This window comes from Sceloporus occidentalis, unplaced genomic scaffold, assembly GCF_023333645.1.
Source record: "Sceloporus occidentalis isolate IW3139 unplaced genomic scaffold, rSceOcc1.0.p SCAF_4, whole genome shotgun sequence".
NCBI lineage: Eukaryota > Metazoa > Chordata > Lepidosauria > Squamata > Phrynosomatidae > Sceloporus > Sceloporus occidentalis.
Genome location: NW_028316984.1, coordinates 38602583 through 38618720, shown reverse-complemented (window position 1 = coordinate 38618720; position 16138 = coordinate 38602583). Strand labels below are relative to the sequence as shown.

At 49.0% G+C, this 16138-nt stretch overlaps 2 protein-coding genes across 7 annotated transcripts in view; both read left to right on the top strand.

The window, feature by feature from the left end:
- The window catches only part of MYO3B (myosin IIIB), a 395071-nt gene extending 392996 nt beyond the window's left edge, over nt 1–2075 (top strand). For all 6 annotated transcript variants that reach the window (XM_089519779.1, XM_089519780.1, XM_089519778.1 and 3 more), the window contains one exon: nt 1524–2075. The gene's annotated coding sequence lies outside the window, so the exon portion shown is untranslated. The remainder of the gene's footprint in view (nt 1–1523) is intronic.
- A 7449-nt stretch (nt 2076–9524) lies between these two features.
- SP5 (Sp5 transcription factor) lies at nt 9525–13078 on the top strand. The gene is made up of 2 exons (XM_089523030.1): nt 9525–9578; nt 11954–13078. Exons 1-2 carry the CDS (start codon nt 9525–9527, stop codon nt 13076–13078), a joined length of 1179 nt encoding a protein of 392 aa, XP_089379156.1.
- The last annotated feature ends 3060 nt before the right edge of the window (nt 13079–16138 follow it).

Genomic DNA, 16138 nt, shown 5'->3' with positions numbered 1-16138 from the left:
CTCTTAAGCCAAGCAGAAAGGGTTCTAGGTGATTGATTGCAGTTAAACAGAGTCCTTCCCAGCAGCACTGCCATGGTCTGGAGAATGAAAGCTGAAATGAAGGCTGAAACGCTGAAGCAAAAAGCCTCAATTAGAGCCCTTCTTGCACATGCACATACATATACACACTGAAGGAACCTCAAAATTTTGCCCTCGACTTATCCATGGGTCTTGGCAAAATCCATAATTTTGGCCCCAAAACCTGCCCTTGAACGTATACATGAAGTCGACTTATAGTCAAGTATATATGGTATTCAATTGGATTTACTTACATGTAGATGAGCATTTGACAGTAGAGCCAATGGGTCTACTCTGGCTGTGACTAATCAAAGAGACTGAGTTTTTAACATACTGCCCTGTACTTAGTTACTTGGGAGTAAGCCCTACTGAACCCAGTGAGACTGAGTCCTGAGTAGACTTACAGATGGTAATCCTCATAATGAGGATGATTTTAATGAACTCTTCAGCCAAAAAAATACTACCAGTGTCTTATGAAAATCAATAATGAGACAAACTCTGCCTCAGGTTTAAAATCTAAACCTGAGAATTCCCCCACTTTCCCATTTGTTTTTTAAAAGATTAATACCTGTGAAAATCTAATGTCATCTTATGTTCGGTTTTGGGTTTACAGTCTGTGTACACTTAATTTACGTTGGGCATTCAGAGAACAATGACCCTTCCCCCACCCAAACAAGATTTAAGTGTGTTCATGTGCCTTCAAGTCACCTGTCAACTTATGGTGACCTCATGAATTCCATAGGGTTTTCTTAGACAAGGAATATTCAGAGGTGGTTTTGCTTGTTCCTTGCTCTAACGTATTTAAGTATGACTGATTTAAAAGCCCCACTGATTTGCAATATAACATTTGCTTGGATTGTGCCCTCAGTGATATATAATGTCCCACTCATCTTCACAACAGCATGAAACGTGGCACCTTTTCTGTCCTCTTGTATTGTTTAGAGATTGAACAAGTTACTCTTAGTAGCTGAAGAGGAGAGGGGCATAAAGAATTCCCACCTCTCCACTTGCACCATCAATCTAGGTCTAGGAAATTATCGGATGCAGGGAGAAGGATGGAAGCAAAGCGGATTGTTCCCGTCCCATTTGTGCAATTGGGGCAAAGATGATCACACACAGCTCACTTCTCCCATCCTTCTGCCATCCGTGAAGTGTAATGGCCCTGTCATTTGGTATTAACAGGAACTCCCATTATGAGAGGGGTGATACTTGAAAACTTTGATGCCGTGATGGTTGGGACTGATTGTGCAAAGCATTTTGAATTCTGAGCAAAGTCTAGTTTTGTGTGTAAATTCACACACACATGTACATACAGATACAAAGTACCGTTTGATCAGTGTGTGTGTGTGTGTGTGTGTACAAAAACCTTACAAGTTCCCTTTACAGAGTGGTCTGGAGTGTTGCCTACCCCTTCCCAGAAGGGAAAATTAACCATCCTGTTGCTCTTTGTCTCTCCATCTCTTCAGGTTGCCTTTGTCCCAGCTTCCCTGTGGGGTAAGTAAGGAGAACAAAGAGGGGAGGACAAGGAAGGGAATACTGCCAAGAAGCCTGAATCAGCTGCCGCTGCCTCCATCACATTCACAGCCCCCAGCTCCGACTGCTGCTGCTGCTGCTGCTGCTGCTGCTACTGCCTCCAGAGTGGCAGATCTGTGGCTTTGCCTTGCCACTGCCCTCCTACCCTGCTCCAGTTGGGACCATTAGACTCTGGGCTTCTAGCAAACTTTTCTTGCCTCTCTGTGGCCAAATATGGAGGAGGGATATTGATCCTCTTCCGCTGTTTACCGTAGGCCAGAGCATAGTGTATTGAGATTAATCCCAGGCCCCTCCTATTTTTAGTTGCCCAAACATTCCTTTGGCTAAAAGACTCCTGATGCCTCTCTTTTTAATGGAAATTAATTTTTTAAGCTTCTGGGTCTTTGCTGTGTCTTTTTCCTGCTTTTCTGTAATGCCTGATGTGATATTTGGCTTTTATGTACCTAAGTAACACCTAAGAATCCAAAAGCAGTTTGTGAAATAAAGATAGCCCTGTGATCTATTATGTGGTTTTTTTCTTTCTCTCTCTCTCCTTTTTTAATAGCCATTCTCTTGACCCTCACTGCATTATGACAGTAGTAGAAACTAAATAAAACTAATTAAGTTATAAATTAAGTTGGAAATTTGCCGACAAAAAAGGAACAACTCGATTATATTTAGGTTATAACTAAAGTGGTTGACTGAAGTTGGAATTTCAGCATAAATATTTTTCCAAAATTAATTTATTAATTTATTTAATAAGCTACAATGCTAAAGAACCAACACATTTTACATTACCCAGTTGATTCTTTACTCACAGCCTAATTCTCTTAGATTTTTGCAAAATGGTGTCTTGCTTTTTTTAAGTCATTCAGGGTAGATGTAAGATTTAGGTCACAAGATATAGACCACTTATGCAAGAGTAATTTCAGTAGAATGGATTCAGCAGGGAGGCTTCTACAGAAATAATCTAATTTGAGACCGCTTTAGATGTCCTGGCTCAATGCTAGGAAGTTCTGGGAACTGTAGTTTTGTGAAACATTTAACCTTCTCTATCAAGAGAGCTCTGATGTCACAACAAACTACAATTCCTAGGATTCCCTAGAACTGAACCAAGGCAGCTAATGCAGTCTCACACTGGATTATTTCTGCAATGTGCTTTGGACCTAACTGATCATCCCCATCCCTAGAAATAATAATGGATCTATATTACTGAAACCAATCATTTATTTATATCTATAAAGTTGGGAAGATTTCAAAAACTGTAGAAACACTTGAAATCCATTTGGAGTAAAAAAAAAAACCAAGAAAAATCAATGTTTTAAGAATATAATTTCAAACAACTTTTTCTTTTGCTCTTTGTAACACTTTTTGCGCTAAATCCACCTGCTAGTCCCAACTACAGTTAACCCAATCAATTTGAATGATAAACCAATGCTTAAATAAACTCTACTGATTCGTTGGGTGTATGCTAGATGTATGCTGTCTCAAGGACAGATCTACCCAAACATCTTGGATCACTAATACGTACTCAGTTCTATAAATTCTAACTTTTACTAAAGATGAGGTAAATATTCACCAAAAACGTTTGCATAAACATATTAAAAACTGCTAATTTTGATTATCCTGCAAAACTGCAATGTGGCATCACCACAAATTCTATTAAACAATGAGACAAATGATTGTGAACTCACAAAAATAGGATGCGTTACAAACTTGATTTTGAAATGTATTTATTTGGTTGTAAAATATAGTTAGAGTGATGGAATGTGGGCTATAAGTGAAAATAGTATTTTTCTCCAAATAAGTATTTTGCTCACCCAAAGCAATATTAGTGCTGTATTACAGTAGTTGCAAATATAGCCTACTCTGTCCAAACTGAGGTTTAAAATACTGCATACACAGTTAAGAAATCATACATGCATGTGAGTATGTGCCTGCCATAAATATTAATTTCAGTTAGTTTAATTAGTGCAAATAGCTGTAGGGATCTCTGATTATTTTAGTTCACCATGTATAAGAATTCAGTTAATCCCAGGGTTAAAAGATTTTAAAATAGCAAGTGGTACTGGCAGCTTGAAAGGGAGTGGTTCTCCTGTGTTTGATATTTCATCACACATAAAAGCTTCATGACTGTCCCAGGAAATTTTGAAGCTTTTAACCCTGGGACTTGTGCAGAGATTCAGATGAGAAACAGTAAAGTAAAGAATGAGGAAATGAGATTATGATGGAGGGAAAATGGAAGGCAGGAGAAGGGGTTTTGGTGGGAGAGTAAGATATGTGGCTTTGAAAAAACCTCAAGCAGTTGTCTCCTTTTTTCTCAAACTCAAAAAGGGTATCAGGGAAGAGGAACAGTAATATCATGCATAGTATTTTTCATGTTAAAGCTTTTGGTATAGTTATGTAATATGAATTCAATGTGATTTAAATTTAATTTAACTGTTTAAAGTATTCCCCTTTCAATGTAGAGGTAATTGAATAAGATGGATACGAAATACCCAGGTTACGAAATTTTCAGGATACGAAAAAAACCCATAGGAAATTATTGTTCCGGGTTGCGAAAGTTTTTTCGGGTTACGAAAAAACTTTTGGTGCTTTTCTGCGCGATTTCACACGGAATCGCGGCTTTTCCCCATTAGCGCCTATGGGAATTCGGCTTGCGAAAGCCTTTCGGGTTACGAAATTGACAGCGGAACGAATTAATTTCGTAACCCGAGGCACCACTGTATTACTAATTAACTCAGGAGTTTCTCACACAGGAGGAATTTCTCTTAATTTCGAATGAAAAGGAAGTGGGGCCAGAATGCATTCACGTGAATTTGCTAGTTCAGTGAATTTACGTGAATTTGAATTGCATTCAAACTGACTTCCCATTGCCCAAAAATAGCTTGCCATTGCCCGAAATTGCGTGTGATCACCTCTCATGCAATAATGTGAAACCCCATGATTGTGTTCAGACTGACTTCCCATTGCCCGAAATTGCGTGTGGTAGTCTATCACGCAATAACGTTAAACCCCATGATTGCGTTCGGATTGCCATTGGATTATACTTCCAATTTCCCTTGTCTGATAACGTCCTCATATGTTCATCACTTCTTACTAACTTTCCCACTTTTGTATTAAGAATCTGCTTCCAGCAGAAAGGAATCTACTTCTTTTCCAGTACAGGTAGCAAATGATAGTTCTCCTGCTGTAGTTTTGTGTTTTTTCAAAAGAGAGAATGAGTTTGTCGCATCTCAATACGTTCTAGTTCATCCAGTTTTAGTTTTTGACCTCTTACACAGCTGGGAGTAAATCCTAACAAACTCCCTGGGACTTACTTCTAAGTAGGAATGCATAGGATTATACTGTAAGGCTAATACCTGTTTATTTGGCATCTCATTGATACTGGTAGTCTTACTTCTGTAGAAAACTGTACTAGTCCATCCCATCTGAATCACTGCATTAAAAACATGGTGCTGGAGGAAAGTTTTGAAGATACTGTAGAGTACCAAAATGAACAATAAATAGCGCCCCAAGAAAATCAAATCTGCACTCTTCCTAGAAGACAAAATGACCAAAGTGAGTCTCATGCATTTTGGACATAACATAGGATGATGACATGACACATTAGAAATTACAGTGTTGTTGTTATTATTGTGTGCTTTCAAGTCATTTCCGACTTATGATGACCCTAAGGCAAACCTGCCCTGGGGGTTTCCTTGACAAGGTTTGTTCAGAGGAGGTTTGCTGAGGCTGAGAGAGTCTGACTTGCCCAAGAGAGTTTCATGGCCAAGCAGACAATCGAACCCTGGTCTCCAGAGTCATAGTCCAACACTCAAACCACTGTGCCATGCAGGCTCTCAGAAATTGCAATACTGTTTGGTAAAGTGGGAGGCAGCAGGGAAAGGGGGAAATCGTGTTACAGCTGGATAAAAAAGAGGAAGGGATGGGGGAAAGGTGTGTAACAGCACCTGTAGGAATAACTGCATTTTTGCATGAACTTTTGTGGATATAAACTCACTACTTCTGATGCAAGGTCATGCTTTGCATCTCTCTGGACAGTATTACATTCCATCCCACTTCCACAACTGTGTATATATGCTTTACACCTGAACATTTATGATCACTTTGTACTGAATCCAAGAACGGGAGGGGGTTATATCCATGAAAGCATACGCAAAAATAGAAACCAGTTAGTCTTACAGGTCTGGCACAGCCCCTCCCCCTACGTTCCTCCTTTTTATGCTGTGAGAGGCTAACATGGCTACTTCTTTGAAAAAACATTGCAGCTGGGATAGATTCAGTCAAGAAAGCCAGGAACCTAAGTCACAGGAGTGTTAGTAACAGGGAGTCTCTCTTTCATAGGCTGCCATAGTCTAAAGCCAATTTGAGGGCACTTATTAACAACAAGCTTCTCCATGGCTGTGTTCCTGAGTCTTGACCCCTCCGCCTTTAAAAACTTCATCCATGTTCTTCCAGAGGTAACCTGACAGGGAAGATGTAGTCCGGGTAACTTTATATGAAAGTTGGGATTCATTGAATCACAAAGCTGTTCTTTCATGATAGAGGTGTAAGTTTTGATTTTTAAAACCAGTAGCATCCCGCAATAGTGGCCCTTCTTTGTGTTCCTTAGGAAGATTGGAAGCTTGTTTGCCAGCCTCCTAAGAGAGAAAAGTAAGGCACCTGTAGACAGCAGATACAAGCAACAACAACATTAATGTGGTGGTAAGGACAGAAGATATGCACAGAGCTTGGAAACGTTGGGCTTTGGACTCTGTTACTGTGTGCCTTTGAGAAAGAAAGGGACCAGTGTGGAAGGTTGTGTTTGTGTCTGTGTCATTAACTCTCCTGTTGACTTGTGGTGACCCTGTGAATTTCACAGGGTTTTCTTGGGATCTGGTGTCTTGCAGGGGTTCCCAAACTTCATCTTTCCAGATGCTTTGGACTCCAACTCCCTGAAGCCTGAGCCACCTTGGGCAACAGTCAGGAATTCTGGGAACTGATGTCCAAAACATCTCTCTCTCTCTATTGTAGGTTAATGGTTGCACATACAGCTTCTACATGGTTAGATCTGCCTCCTGTATTATATTGCACTACATTGAATTTCATTGCATACCATTTGGTTTTTCCTCTTGTTACCGTTCCATTTCTTTCTTTCACTTCTTTCCTTTTACCCCGTCTTACTTCTCGATACAGCTGTCCTCCCTCTCGATTATTCCATCTGAAGATGACATGTTAGTTTATCATCCATGGAAGTACATGTCTGAAACTTCTGGAGGGTCAAAGTTTGGGACCCAAAGCTTTAGAGCGTTTAGACTGAAGGGATTACAGTCCTAGACCACTTCGTCATGTCTAGATCCACCTCCTTTTGTGTGGTTTGAGCGCTGGACGATATGACTCTGGAGACCAGGGTTCAAATCCTGTCTGGTCCATGAAACCCATTGGGTGACCTTGGGCAAGGCACACTCTCTCAGCCCCAGAGGAAGGCAAAAGCAGACAAATCTTGCTTTGCGGCAGGATCACCAGAAGTAGGGAACGACTTGAAAGCACCTAGTAACAAAATCCAAAGCACAACGTTGGCGTTTCTTGCTTTGGCTCTTTGGAGTTGGGGGGCATCGGGAATGATTTGTCCTCCAAAATGCCCGGGTTGCCCGTTGTTGTGAGCCTTCAAGTCCTTTCCCACTGGGGGCGACCCTAAAACGGACCTATCCTGGGGTTTTCTTGGCAAGATTTATTCCAAAGGGCTTGGCCATTGCCTTCCCCTGAGGCTGAGAGTGTGTGACCTGCCCGGGGTCCCCCTGGGGTTGTTATGGGGAGGATTCAGGGCGAGCGGGCTTGGTCCTCCTTTTCCCGGACCTGTCCTCCACCTGCGCCTTGTGTCCAGGAGGAATGCCCAAACCTCCTCCCTTTGGAGAGGGCTGAGGAGCAGGGGCTTGACGTTTCTAGGAGGGTTTGGAGGCTTTTCCTCTGGAGAAGTCCTCCCTAGTTCTGAGCCTGAGGGAGGAGCAGGGCTTGGCCTTGGCAGCTTGCCTTTGGCCCCCTCTTCCCTTCTCCTGCCGGCTTTCCCTGCCTCCTGAGCCCCACCCAGGAGCCCGGGGGGGGCTCTCTGCCTTGGAGGAGGGGCTGGGAGAGGGCCCCTGAAGGACGTCCAAGGGGAGCCCCCCCGAAGCCAGGACACCCCCCCCCCGCCTCTGGCTCCAGGAGGAAGGAGGCAAGGGCCCCGCGGGGCAAGGGACAGCCAGGAAGCCCCACAAACACCCTGCGCTTCCCTTGCAGAGGGAGGACTATCACCCTCCTCCTCCTCCTCTTCCTCCTCTTCCTCTTCTTTTTCCTGTTTTTCCTCTTCTGCTTTCTCTTCCTCCTTTTCCTCTTCTTCTTCCTCTTCCGCCTCCTCTTCTTCTTCTCCTTTCCCCCCTTTCTCTTCCTCTTCTTCTTTTTCTTCCTTCTCTTCCTCTTCCTCTTCCTCCTCCTGTTCTTCTTCCTCCTCCTCTTCTTCCTCTTTTTCTTCTTCCTCGTCCTCCTTCCCTTCTTCTTCTTCTTCTTCCTTCTCCTCCTCCTCTTTTTCCTGTTCTGTCTCTTCCTCCTCCTCTTCTTCCTCTTTCGCCTCCTTTTCCTGCCTCTACCTCTTCGTCCTTCTCCTCTTCTTCTTCCTCTTCCTCTTCCTCCTGGCTTTGTAGGAGACCTGGGGGAGGGGGGGGGACTAACTCTCCCTTGGCACATGTCCAAACATCCTCTCCAAAGTGGGTGGGATTCAGGGGTAGGAAAGGGGGGGGTTAGAGGATCCCGTTTAGACGACCGTCTCTAAAGACCCAGCGCGCCTTAGTTTCAGCGCTGGACTCTGGAGACCAGGGTTCGAATCCCGACTCAGCCAAAGAAACCAACTCGGGCGAGAAGTCACACTCTCTCAGCCTCAGAGGATGGCCGCGGCAAACCCCCTCTGAACAAATCTGGCCAAGAAAACCCTAGAATGGGGCTGTCATACATCGGAAACGACTTGAGGACACAACAACGAGGACAACAACACCCCCATAAAACCGAGAAGTCTTCAGATTCATATTCTGGAGGAAGGGCGATTCATATGTCACCATGCTCCGTAATAATTATGGCTGCATCCACACTGGAGAAATAACCCGGTTTGGCCCCGCTTTAACTCTTTGTCTGGCTCTTTGCTATGGAATTCTGGGAGTTGGAGTTTGTTGAGGCCCCAGAGCGGAGCGGAGCTTCGCTCTGGGCCCCGCAACAAACTCCAACTCCCAGAATTCCATAGCAAAGAGCCAGACAACAAAAGCGGGGCCAAACCGATTTATTTCTCCAGTGTGGATGCAGCCTGGAAGGGGCAAAGCCAACTTTTGAGAGTGCCCCTCTCTCTCCTGCCGAGGATCCGGAGGCAGATTTCCCCGGGAGGGATAACAAAGACGTCGCCTAGGCAGCCCCCAACCCTCCCTTTCGCCCTCCCCCTCCTTCGCCTTCGCCTTTGCCTTGTGAGCCCAGGGAAGGCGGCGTCCGTCGAGGGGCGCGGGGTCTCCAGGGGGAGGAGGAGGGGGCTGCCTTTGATCAGGGAAATCCAATTATGGGTGCCTCCTCTCCCCTCCCCCTCCCTGATTACTTCATTAATTGTCCCGCCCCCCTCCCTCCCCCTCCCCCTCCTCCTGCTTTTATCCGGACCCCTTCCTCCTTTGAGGAGCTTCGGGGGGATTCAAAGGCTTTGCTTCGGCTTCTGAAAGAGCCGCCCGGCTTTGATGATTGGGCGGCGGCGGACTTCAAAGCCCCCCCGAGCTTCCTCCTGAGTGGCTGCCGGAGCGGATCAAAGTCGGGCCGAGGCAGAAGCCACTGCGCGCCCGACGGGACGGACGGACGGAGGGAGAAGGAGAGCCCGAGGAAGGAAGGAAGGAAGGAAGGAAGGAAGGAAGGAAGGAAGGAAGGAAGGAGCAGCCCATGCCTCCTCCAGGCCCCCTCCGGAGCCGGTAGCCCCCATGGCCGCCGCGGTGGCCCTCCTCCGGAACGACACCCTCCAGGCCTTCCTCCAGGTCAGTCCGGGGCCGGGATTGGGAAATGGAGGACTTTCCAGGGAGAGGGAGGAGGGGACCCAAGGAAGAAGGAGCTCCAAACCCTCCCAGGACTGAAAGGGCATGCTGTTCTGCTGTTGCTGCTGCAAAGGGAGGGCAGGACCAGACACAAAGCTCAAAAGACTATAAATGCAGGTTTCTTCGGGCCAAAACACAGTGCAGAACCAATCCAGTTCGAGACCGCTTTAACTGCCCTGACTCAGCGCTAGGGAATCCCCCTGTGAGTTTATTGTGGCACCAGAGCGCAGGAAGGCTCTCACAAAACAACAGTTCCCAGAATCCCCTACCCTTGAAAGTGGTCTCCAAGGGGAGGATTTCAGCCCAGTGTTTGGGACCTGCGTCCTGCTTGAAAGGGAAGACCTTCCGGGAAAAGGGAGGACAGGCCCCCACCAAAAGCGGAGGAGGCGCCTAGAAGGGTTACGTTCGGACCTCCTGATCCGGCCCAAAAAGGAGGACAGGAGCAAAGCTCCAAGGACTGACTGTTAGTGTAAATGCCTTCTTCTGCAAAAAGGAGGGCATGCCAGAAGAAGGGAGGACAGACGGGGCCAAAGAAAAGCTCCAAACCTCTGACTAGAAATGTCAGTGGCAGCCTTCTTAAAGGGAGGACATTGGAGGGGAAAGGAGGAGCTCGAAGGGCTCTAAATGCAAAGGCGCAGGCTTCAAAGGGACATGGAGGACAGGGCCCAAAGCCAAGCCAGAGGCAAGAGCCCAGTCCCTGCCTCTTAGTGGCCCCGCTCAGCCAGGAGGGCCTGGGCCAAAGGGAGGAGCGGCGCCCCAGAAGAAGCACCCCAGGCCCCTCGAGAGATCAGGGCTCGGCGGGCTTCCTTGGAGTGATGCCGCCAAGGGAGGACAGGCCCTGGGCCCGGAGGAGGGCTGCTGGCCTTTGGGGAGGGCGGGCTGGGAAGGGGCCCAGGACTCAGCCCAGCAGGTGGGACTCCAGGCCCTGCGCCGGCAGGAAGGCAGCGGGACAGACAGAGGAGAACAGCTCCAACAAGCCCCCGAAGTCATCAGAGAAGTTGGCCCTCCTCCTCCCTCGTCTCTCTCCTGATGCCTTCTTTGAATCACTGCATTTGGAAAGGCTTTTAAACTGGGAGGAAGGAAGGAAGGAAGGAAGGAAGCAATCTCCCCAGCTGCCCCTTCCAGGGTCGGTCTGTCTGTCCAGCAGCCGGGAGGACCTGGCCCCCCTGGCAGACTCCTCTCTCTCTCTCTCCTACACCCCCAAAAGAGCTCCCCAGAAGAAGCGGCCCACTTGGCGGGCTCCTCTTCAACCAGGAGGCTGTCCCCCTCGGGCATCCCTCAGGCTTTGCTTGCTTCCTTGGGGCAGAGGAGGGAGTCCTGAGGAGGGCGTCCTTGGGGTGACACATAGCATACATCATCCTGTCGGAGACTCCTTTCACTCAGTGCGAAGGAAACCCGGGGACCTGGACTTCGTTGGTGGCCTCAGGCTCAATGTCTGGCAAAAGAACCCTTCCCAGGATTCCCTAGCACCCAGCCAGGGCAGGGAGAGCCATCTCCAACTGGAGGGTTTCTGCGGTGCCTTTGGACTTCGGAGACAGCTCCGGAGGGGAAGGGAAGGGAAGGGGCGGCGGGTCCTTCCTGGCAGCGACGAACCCCGAGGGCCCGGGGCAGGGGTCCCCCTCTTTGGGGGCTGTGGCGGTGGTGGGTCTTCAAGCGTCCTTTCCGGCTGAGGGGAACCTGAGCTGGCTTTCCACGGGGTCTGAAGCCTGCTCCCCAGAGTCTCCAGGGGCATTATTATTACCATGATCATTCCTTATATTCCTTTCAACGCCCCCCCCTTCTCTGGCGAAAGGTCAGGAAGCAGCTCTTGCAGAACATGGGCCACATACTTAGCCCGAAAAGCCCCCAGGAAAGCCTTCGGCTTCCCCCTGTGATCCCTTTCGGGGGGCAACCCAAATGCCCCAGAAGAAGGAGCCCTCTCCAGCTTTCCAAAAGGTGACACTGGCTTCCTCTTGTTCCTCCTCAGGCAAAGGGGGAAAGGGGCAGAAGGTCGTAGTCCTGGGGGCCTGCTGCATTTCCTGCTTCTGGCCTCAGGGCCTGTCCCCGTCGAGGGAGCCGCCTTGTCTGGATGTTACAACCGAGAAAGCCTGGCTTGAGTGGGAAGGCAGTCAGTCCTTCTGGCCCCGCTTCCTCCTCTCGGCCCTTTGGCTTCATTAGGGCGGGTTGGTGATGAGGTTTGAAGGCAGGGCAAGAATTGGGATTTGTTTTGTTTTGTATTATAAGCCGCCTCGATCCTAATGGAGAGTTATTATCACCATTTATAGCGATGCTTCTCTCTCTCTCTCTCTCTCTCTCTCTCTCTCTCTCTCTCTCTCCAGGACCGGACCCCCAGCGCCTCCCCGGACTCTCCCTCCTGCTCCTCCTCCTCCTTGTCCCACTCTCCGCTGGCGCTGCTGGCCGCCACTTGCAGCCGGATCGGGCAGCCGGGGCCCCCCTCGGACTTCCTCGCCTTCGAGCCTCCTCCTCCGCCTGCTGCTGCTGCTTCCTCCGGGGGGCGCCTCTTCCACCCGTGGGGCAGCGAGATGCCTGCCCACTCCCCGGGGCCGCCTCCCAGCCTGGGCCTGGCCCCCCACTTCGGGCCCGCTGGGCACGAGCTGCCCCTGACGCCGCCGGCCGAGCCCTCCTACCCGCCTTACGACTTCAAGATGCTCCCTCCTCCTCCTCCTCCTCCTCCTCCTCCGCCGCCGCCTCCCTCCTTCGTGCCCTTCCCCTCGGGCTACTCCAACCTGCTGGGCCCCCCTCCGCCCCCGCCTCCGCCTCCGGTCCCGGAGGAGCTGCCCTGGTGGAGCATCCAGCAGGCGGCCGCCTCGACGCCGGGCCCCCCGTCCTCCTGCGCCCACCGCCTTCCCCGGGGCCTGATGCTGGCCCCCTCGGAGCTGGCCCAGTACCAGAGCCAGCTGGCCGCCCTGCTCCACCCGAAGGCCGCCCTGGCCGCCGCCGCCTCCTCCTCCTCCGCCCGCCGCTGCCGGCGCTGCCGGTGCCCCAACTGCCAGGCGGCGGCGGCCGGAGGAGGAGGAGGCTTAGGGGGGAGCACGGGTCCGTCGGAGGGCCCCTCGGGGAAGAAGAAGCAGCACGTGTGCCACCTGCCGGGCTGCGGGAAGGTCTACGGCAAGACCTCGCACCTGAAGGCCCACCTGCGCTGGCACAGCGGGGAGCGGCCCTTCGTCTGCCCCTGGCTCTTCTGCGGCAAGAGCTTCACCCGCTCCGACGAGCTCCAGCGCCACCTCCGCACCCACACCGGCGAGAAGCGCTTCGGATGCGGACAGTGTGGCAAGCGCTTCATGCGCAGCGACCACCTCAGCAAGCACCTCAAGACCCACCTCCACAAGAGAAGCAACAACAGCAGCAAGGCAGCGGCCCAGCCCCACAGGCAACACGCAGCCCCCCTCGTCAAGAAGGAGGAGGAGGAGGAGGAGGAGGAGGAAGCCCCCCGGCTGTTCTGACTCTGAAGACACACTCCTCCTCCCCCTCCTCCCCACAAGGCCTGGACCTTAGGCGAGGCTTAGCCTCTGGACCTTCTGGGACAAACGGGGAGGAGGAGGAGGAGGAGGGCATCTCCTCCAAGCCACACTACAACTCCCTGGATTGGACGGCTTGCATACTTTGGACCTGGACATGACTCCCCTCGGAAGAGGCTTAGCCTCAGGACCTCCTGGGAGCAACCGGGAGGAGGACAAGCAGGAGGATGACATCTCCTCCAGCCCATACTACAGCTCCCAAGCAGCCTGGCAGGTCTCAGGCCATGTTGGACAGCTTACACAAGGTGGGCCTGGACAAGACTCCCCTTGGGCAAGGCTTAGCCTCAGGATCTTCTGAGAGGAGGTTTGCTTTCCAACCGGTCTGCACTACAACTTCCAAGCAGCCTGGAAGGTCTGGGGCCATGTTGGAGGGCTTACACAGTGTGGACCTGGACAAGATTACTCTCAAGGCTTTGCCTCAGGACCTTCTGGAGGGAGGTTTGTTCTTCATCTGGTCCACACTACAACTCCCAAGCAGCCTGGAAGCTCTCAGGCAAAATGGCTAGCCATGTTGGAGGGCTTGGAACAAGCTCCCCTTGCAGAGTGTGGACCTGGAGAAGGGTAATGCTTAGCCTCAGGACTGTCTGGGAGAGGCTTGCATCTCATCATTTCTAGCACTAGAACTCCCAAGCTGCCTGGGGAAAAACAGTCTCAAGACAAAATGGCTGAGCATGGTGGAAGGCTTGGAACAGCAGCCGTACTGGAAGGCCAGATGAGAGACCCTCCACGGACACTTGGCTGTAACTGCTCTGGGTCTGGAGCCTCCAGCTGCCAGGCCCTCGACCTCCAGGCTTTGCGCGTCCAGGAAGTTTGGCCGGTTGGGGAAGACTGTTCTGCAAACTGGAGGCGTGTGCGGACTGGAAAAAACTGCCTTTCTTTGGATTTTTGCTTTTGGAGATTTCTTTCTTCTCCAGAGTATATTCTGGAATCCTATTGCATATCAGACTATACTACACACACGCACATACACATACTCACACAGAAGAGATGATCGTGCCATTTGATTGTTTGTTTCACCTCCCTTCCCTGGACTGAAGGGTTTGGTCTCAGTCCCTACTCTGTGTGGAAACATCAGGTCAGACTGGGCTGGAATACAGGTTGTCAGTAGAAACCGCAGCAGTGACAGCATTTGCCCTGTTATGGAGGGTCTGGTTTATTGTCATTTTTAGTTGTCTTGAGGGGGAGAGTCCGCCTTTTGTGTACCACTTATTTAATAGCTTTGTTTGAATAAAAACGTTTCCCTCACCCCATCCTTGGCTCTGGGTCGGGGTCCAGCATGAGATGTGTTTCTGTAAAGCCATGCACCGCAACTGCAGCGTGAAAATAAATACATTAGCACTGGGGTCCTGGTGGGGAGATCCCACTGAGTCGCTTTCATTTGATCTTTTCTTTCTTCTGAAGGCTTCACAAAATACTCTGGGGTGAAGGCGGTCCATTTTTCTTTGCTTGTTCAGCCCAAAGAAACAAATCCCCCTCCTCCCCATTTACTGGGTACGCACCCTGTTCATTTGAACTGCAACCTGCATGCCATATACCATTTTCTCAGCCTTGCCCCAACATCCTAAGTTTCCCATTGTGGAAAGTATTGTGTCCCATTGGTATCTGTCTCTCTCTGTGTGCATCAAATGCAATGGCTTTGCTCATTATTTCTGGAAGAAGTGGCTGGTCTGTGTGATAACATTCAACCATAGCAAGGTTGTTCTTAGTTGTATAAAATGTTTTTAGACAACCCTTTGCAGCTTAAACAAAATGCAAAAGAAGGCTTCTATCAGGATCTCAGTCCAAAAGAGAGAAAAGTCTTTGATGAAGAAGAAATGCTAACTTAGGAATGGGAACTGTCGAGCCCAAGTTTAATGTATTTCTAATCAGTTATTTCATCTGGAGCTGCAAAAAAAGCTTAACTTCAGCTGCATTGTGGTTAATGTTTAAAATCTACATGTGGCTCTTGCATTAGAAGAAGAAATGAAAAACTCACATCCGTGGCAGTTTGATGCAATATGTGTGTGTGTGTTGTGTGCCTTTTCTGACTTATGGCAACCCTAAGGCAACCCTATCACAGGGTTTTCTTGGCAAGATTTGTTCAGAGGAGATTTGCCATTGCCTTCCCCTGAGGCTGAGAGTATGACTTGCCCAAACTTTCACAGCTGAGCAGGGAATAGACCTGCTTTATCCATTTTCTCAGAGTTAAATTAAGCAAGTGATATATAGAAAGAGAAGAGAGGAATGGACGAGGGCAAAAGGATTAGGAGTGGAGTGAAGAAGAGGATGGAAGTAAGAGGGTGAGTTCCAATGAGCACAGGCCCATTGGATGAATGGGACTTGAGTCAACACCCAGATAAATCCGATCCATTCAGTGGGACATCTCTAGCTGAGGCTAACAATTGAATGTAGTCCTTTATTTTCAAGCTACCACAGTGCCAAAATTGCTTAACATTTCAACCAATAATTTCCCCAACTTTAAAAAGAAAGATGAGAATGAATCCTTTGTTCTGATGCCAGAATTAGGTTACAATCCTATTCAGTTTTACAGCAGAATTAATCCCCTTGAGTTTCACAGGATGTGCTGCTGAGTAGGTATACATAGGACTGAACTCTTTCCAAGACAGTAGATATATATCTTCTGCATTCCAAACATTGTCAAAGATGTAACATCACACAAATGCATGTCTGGTACAGCATGTGTTTGCACAATAGCAGAACTACACTCTAAACTGGCACAAATACAAATGCATTGCAAAGATAAAATGCCATATTCTTGGGGGGAGGGGGAGGAATATGAACTACAGTTTGCAGGAAAGAATTTGCTGCAAATTTACTACATTAGTATTTAGTCATTTAAAGTGGGGAGAAATGGTTGTTGTTTTTAAACTAGACTAAATTAAGGTTTGCGTTTAATTCACCATTCATATTACACCATTGAAAGGAAGTTATGCTGGCATCTCCTTCAAGGTTTGGGGTGTTAGTAGAAATATGCGCTTGAACTAA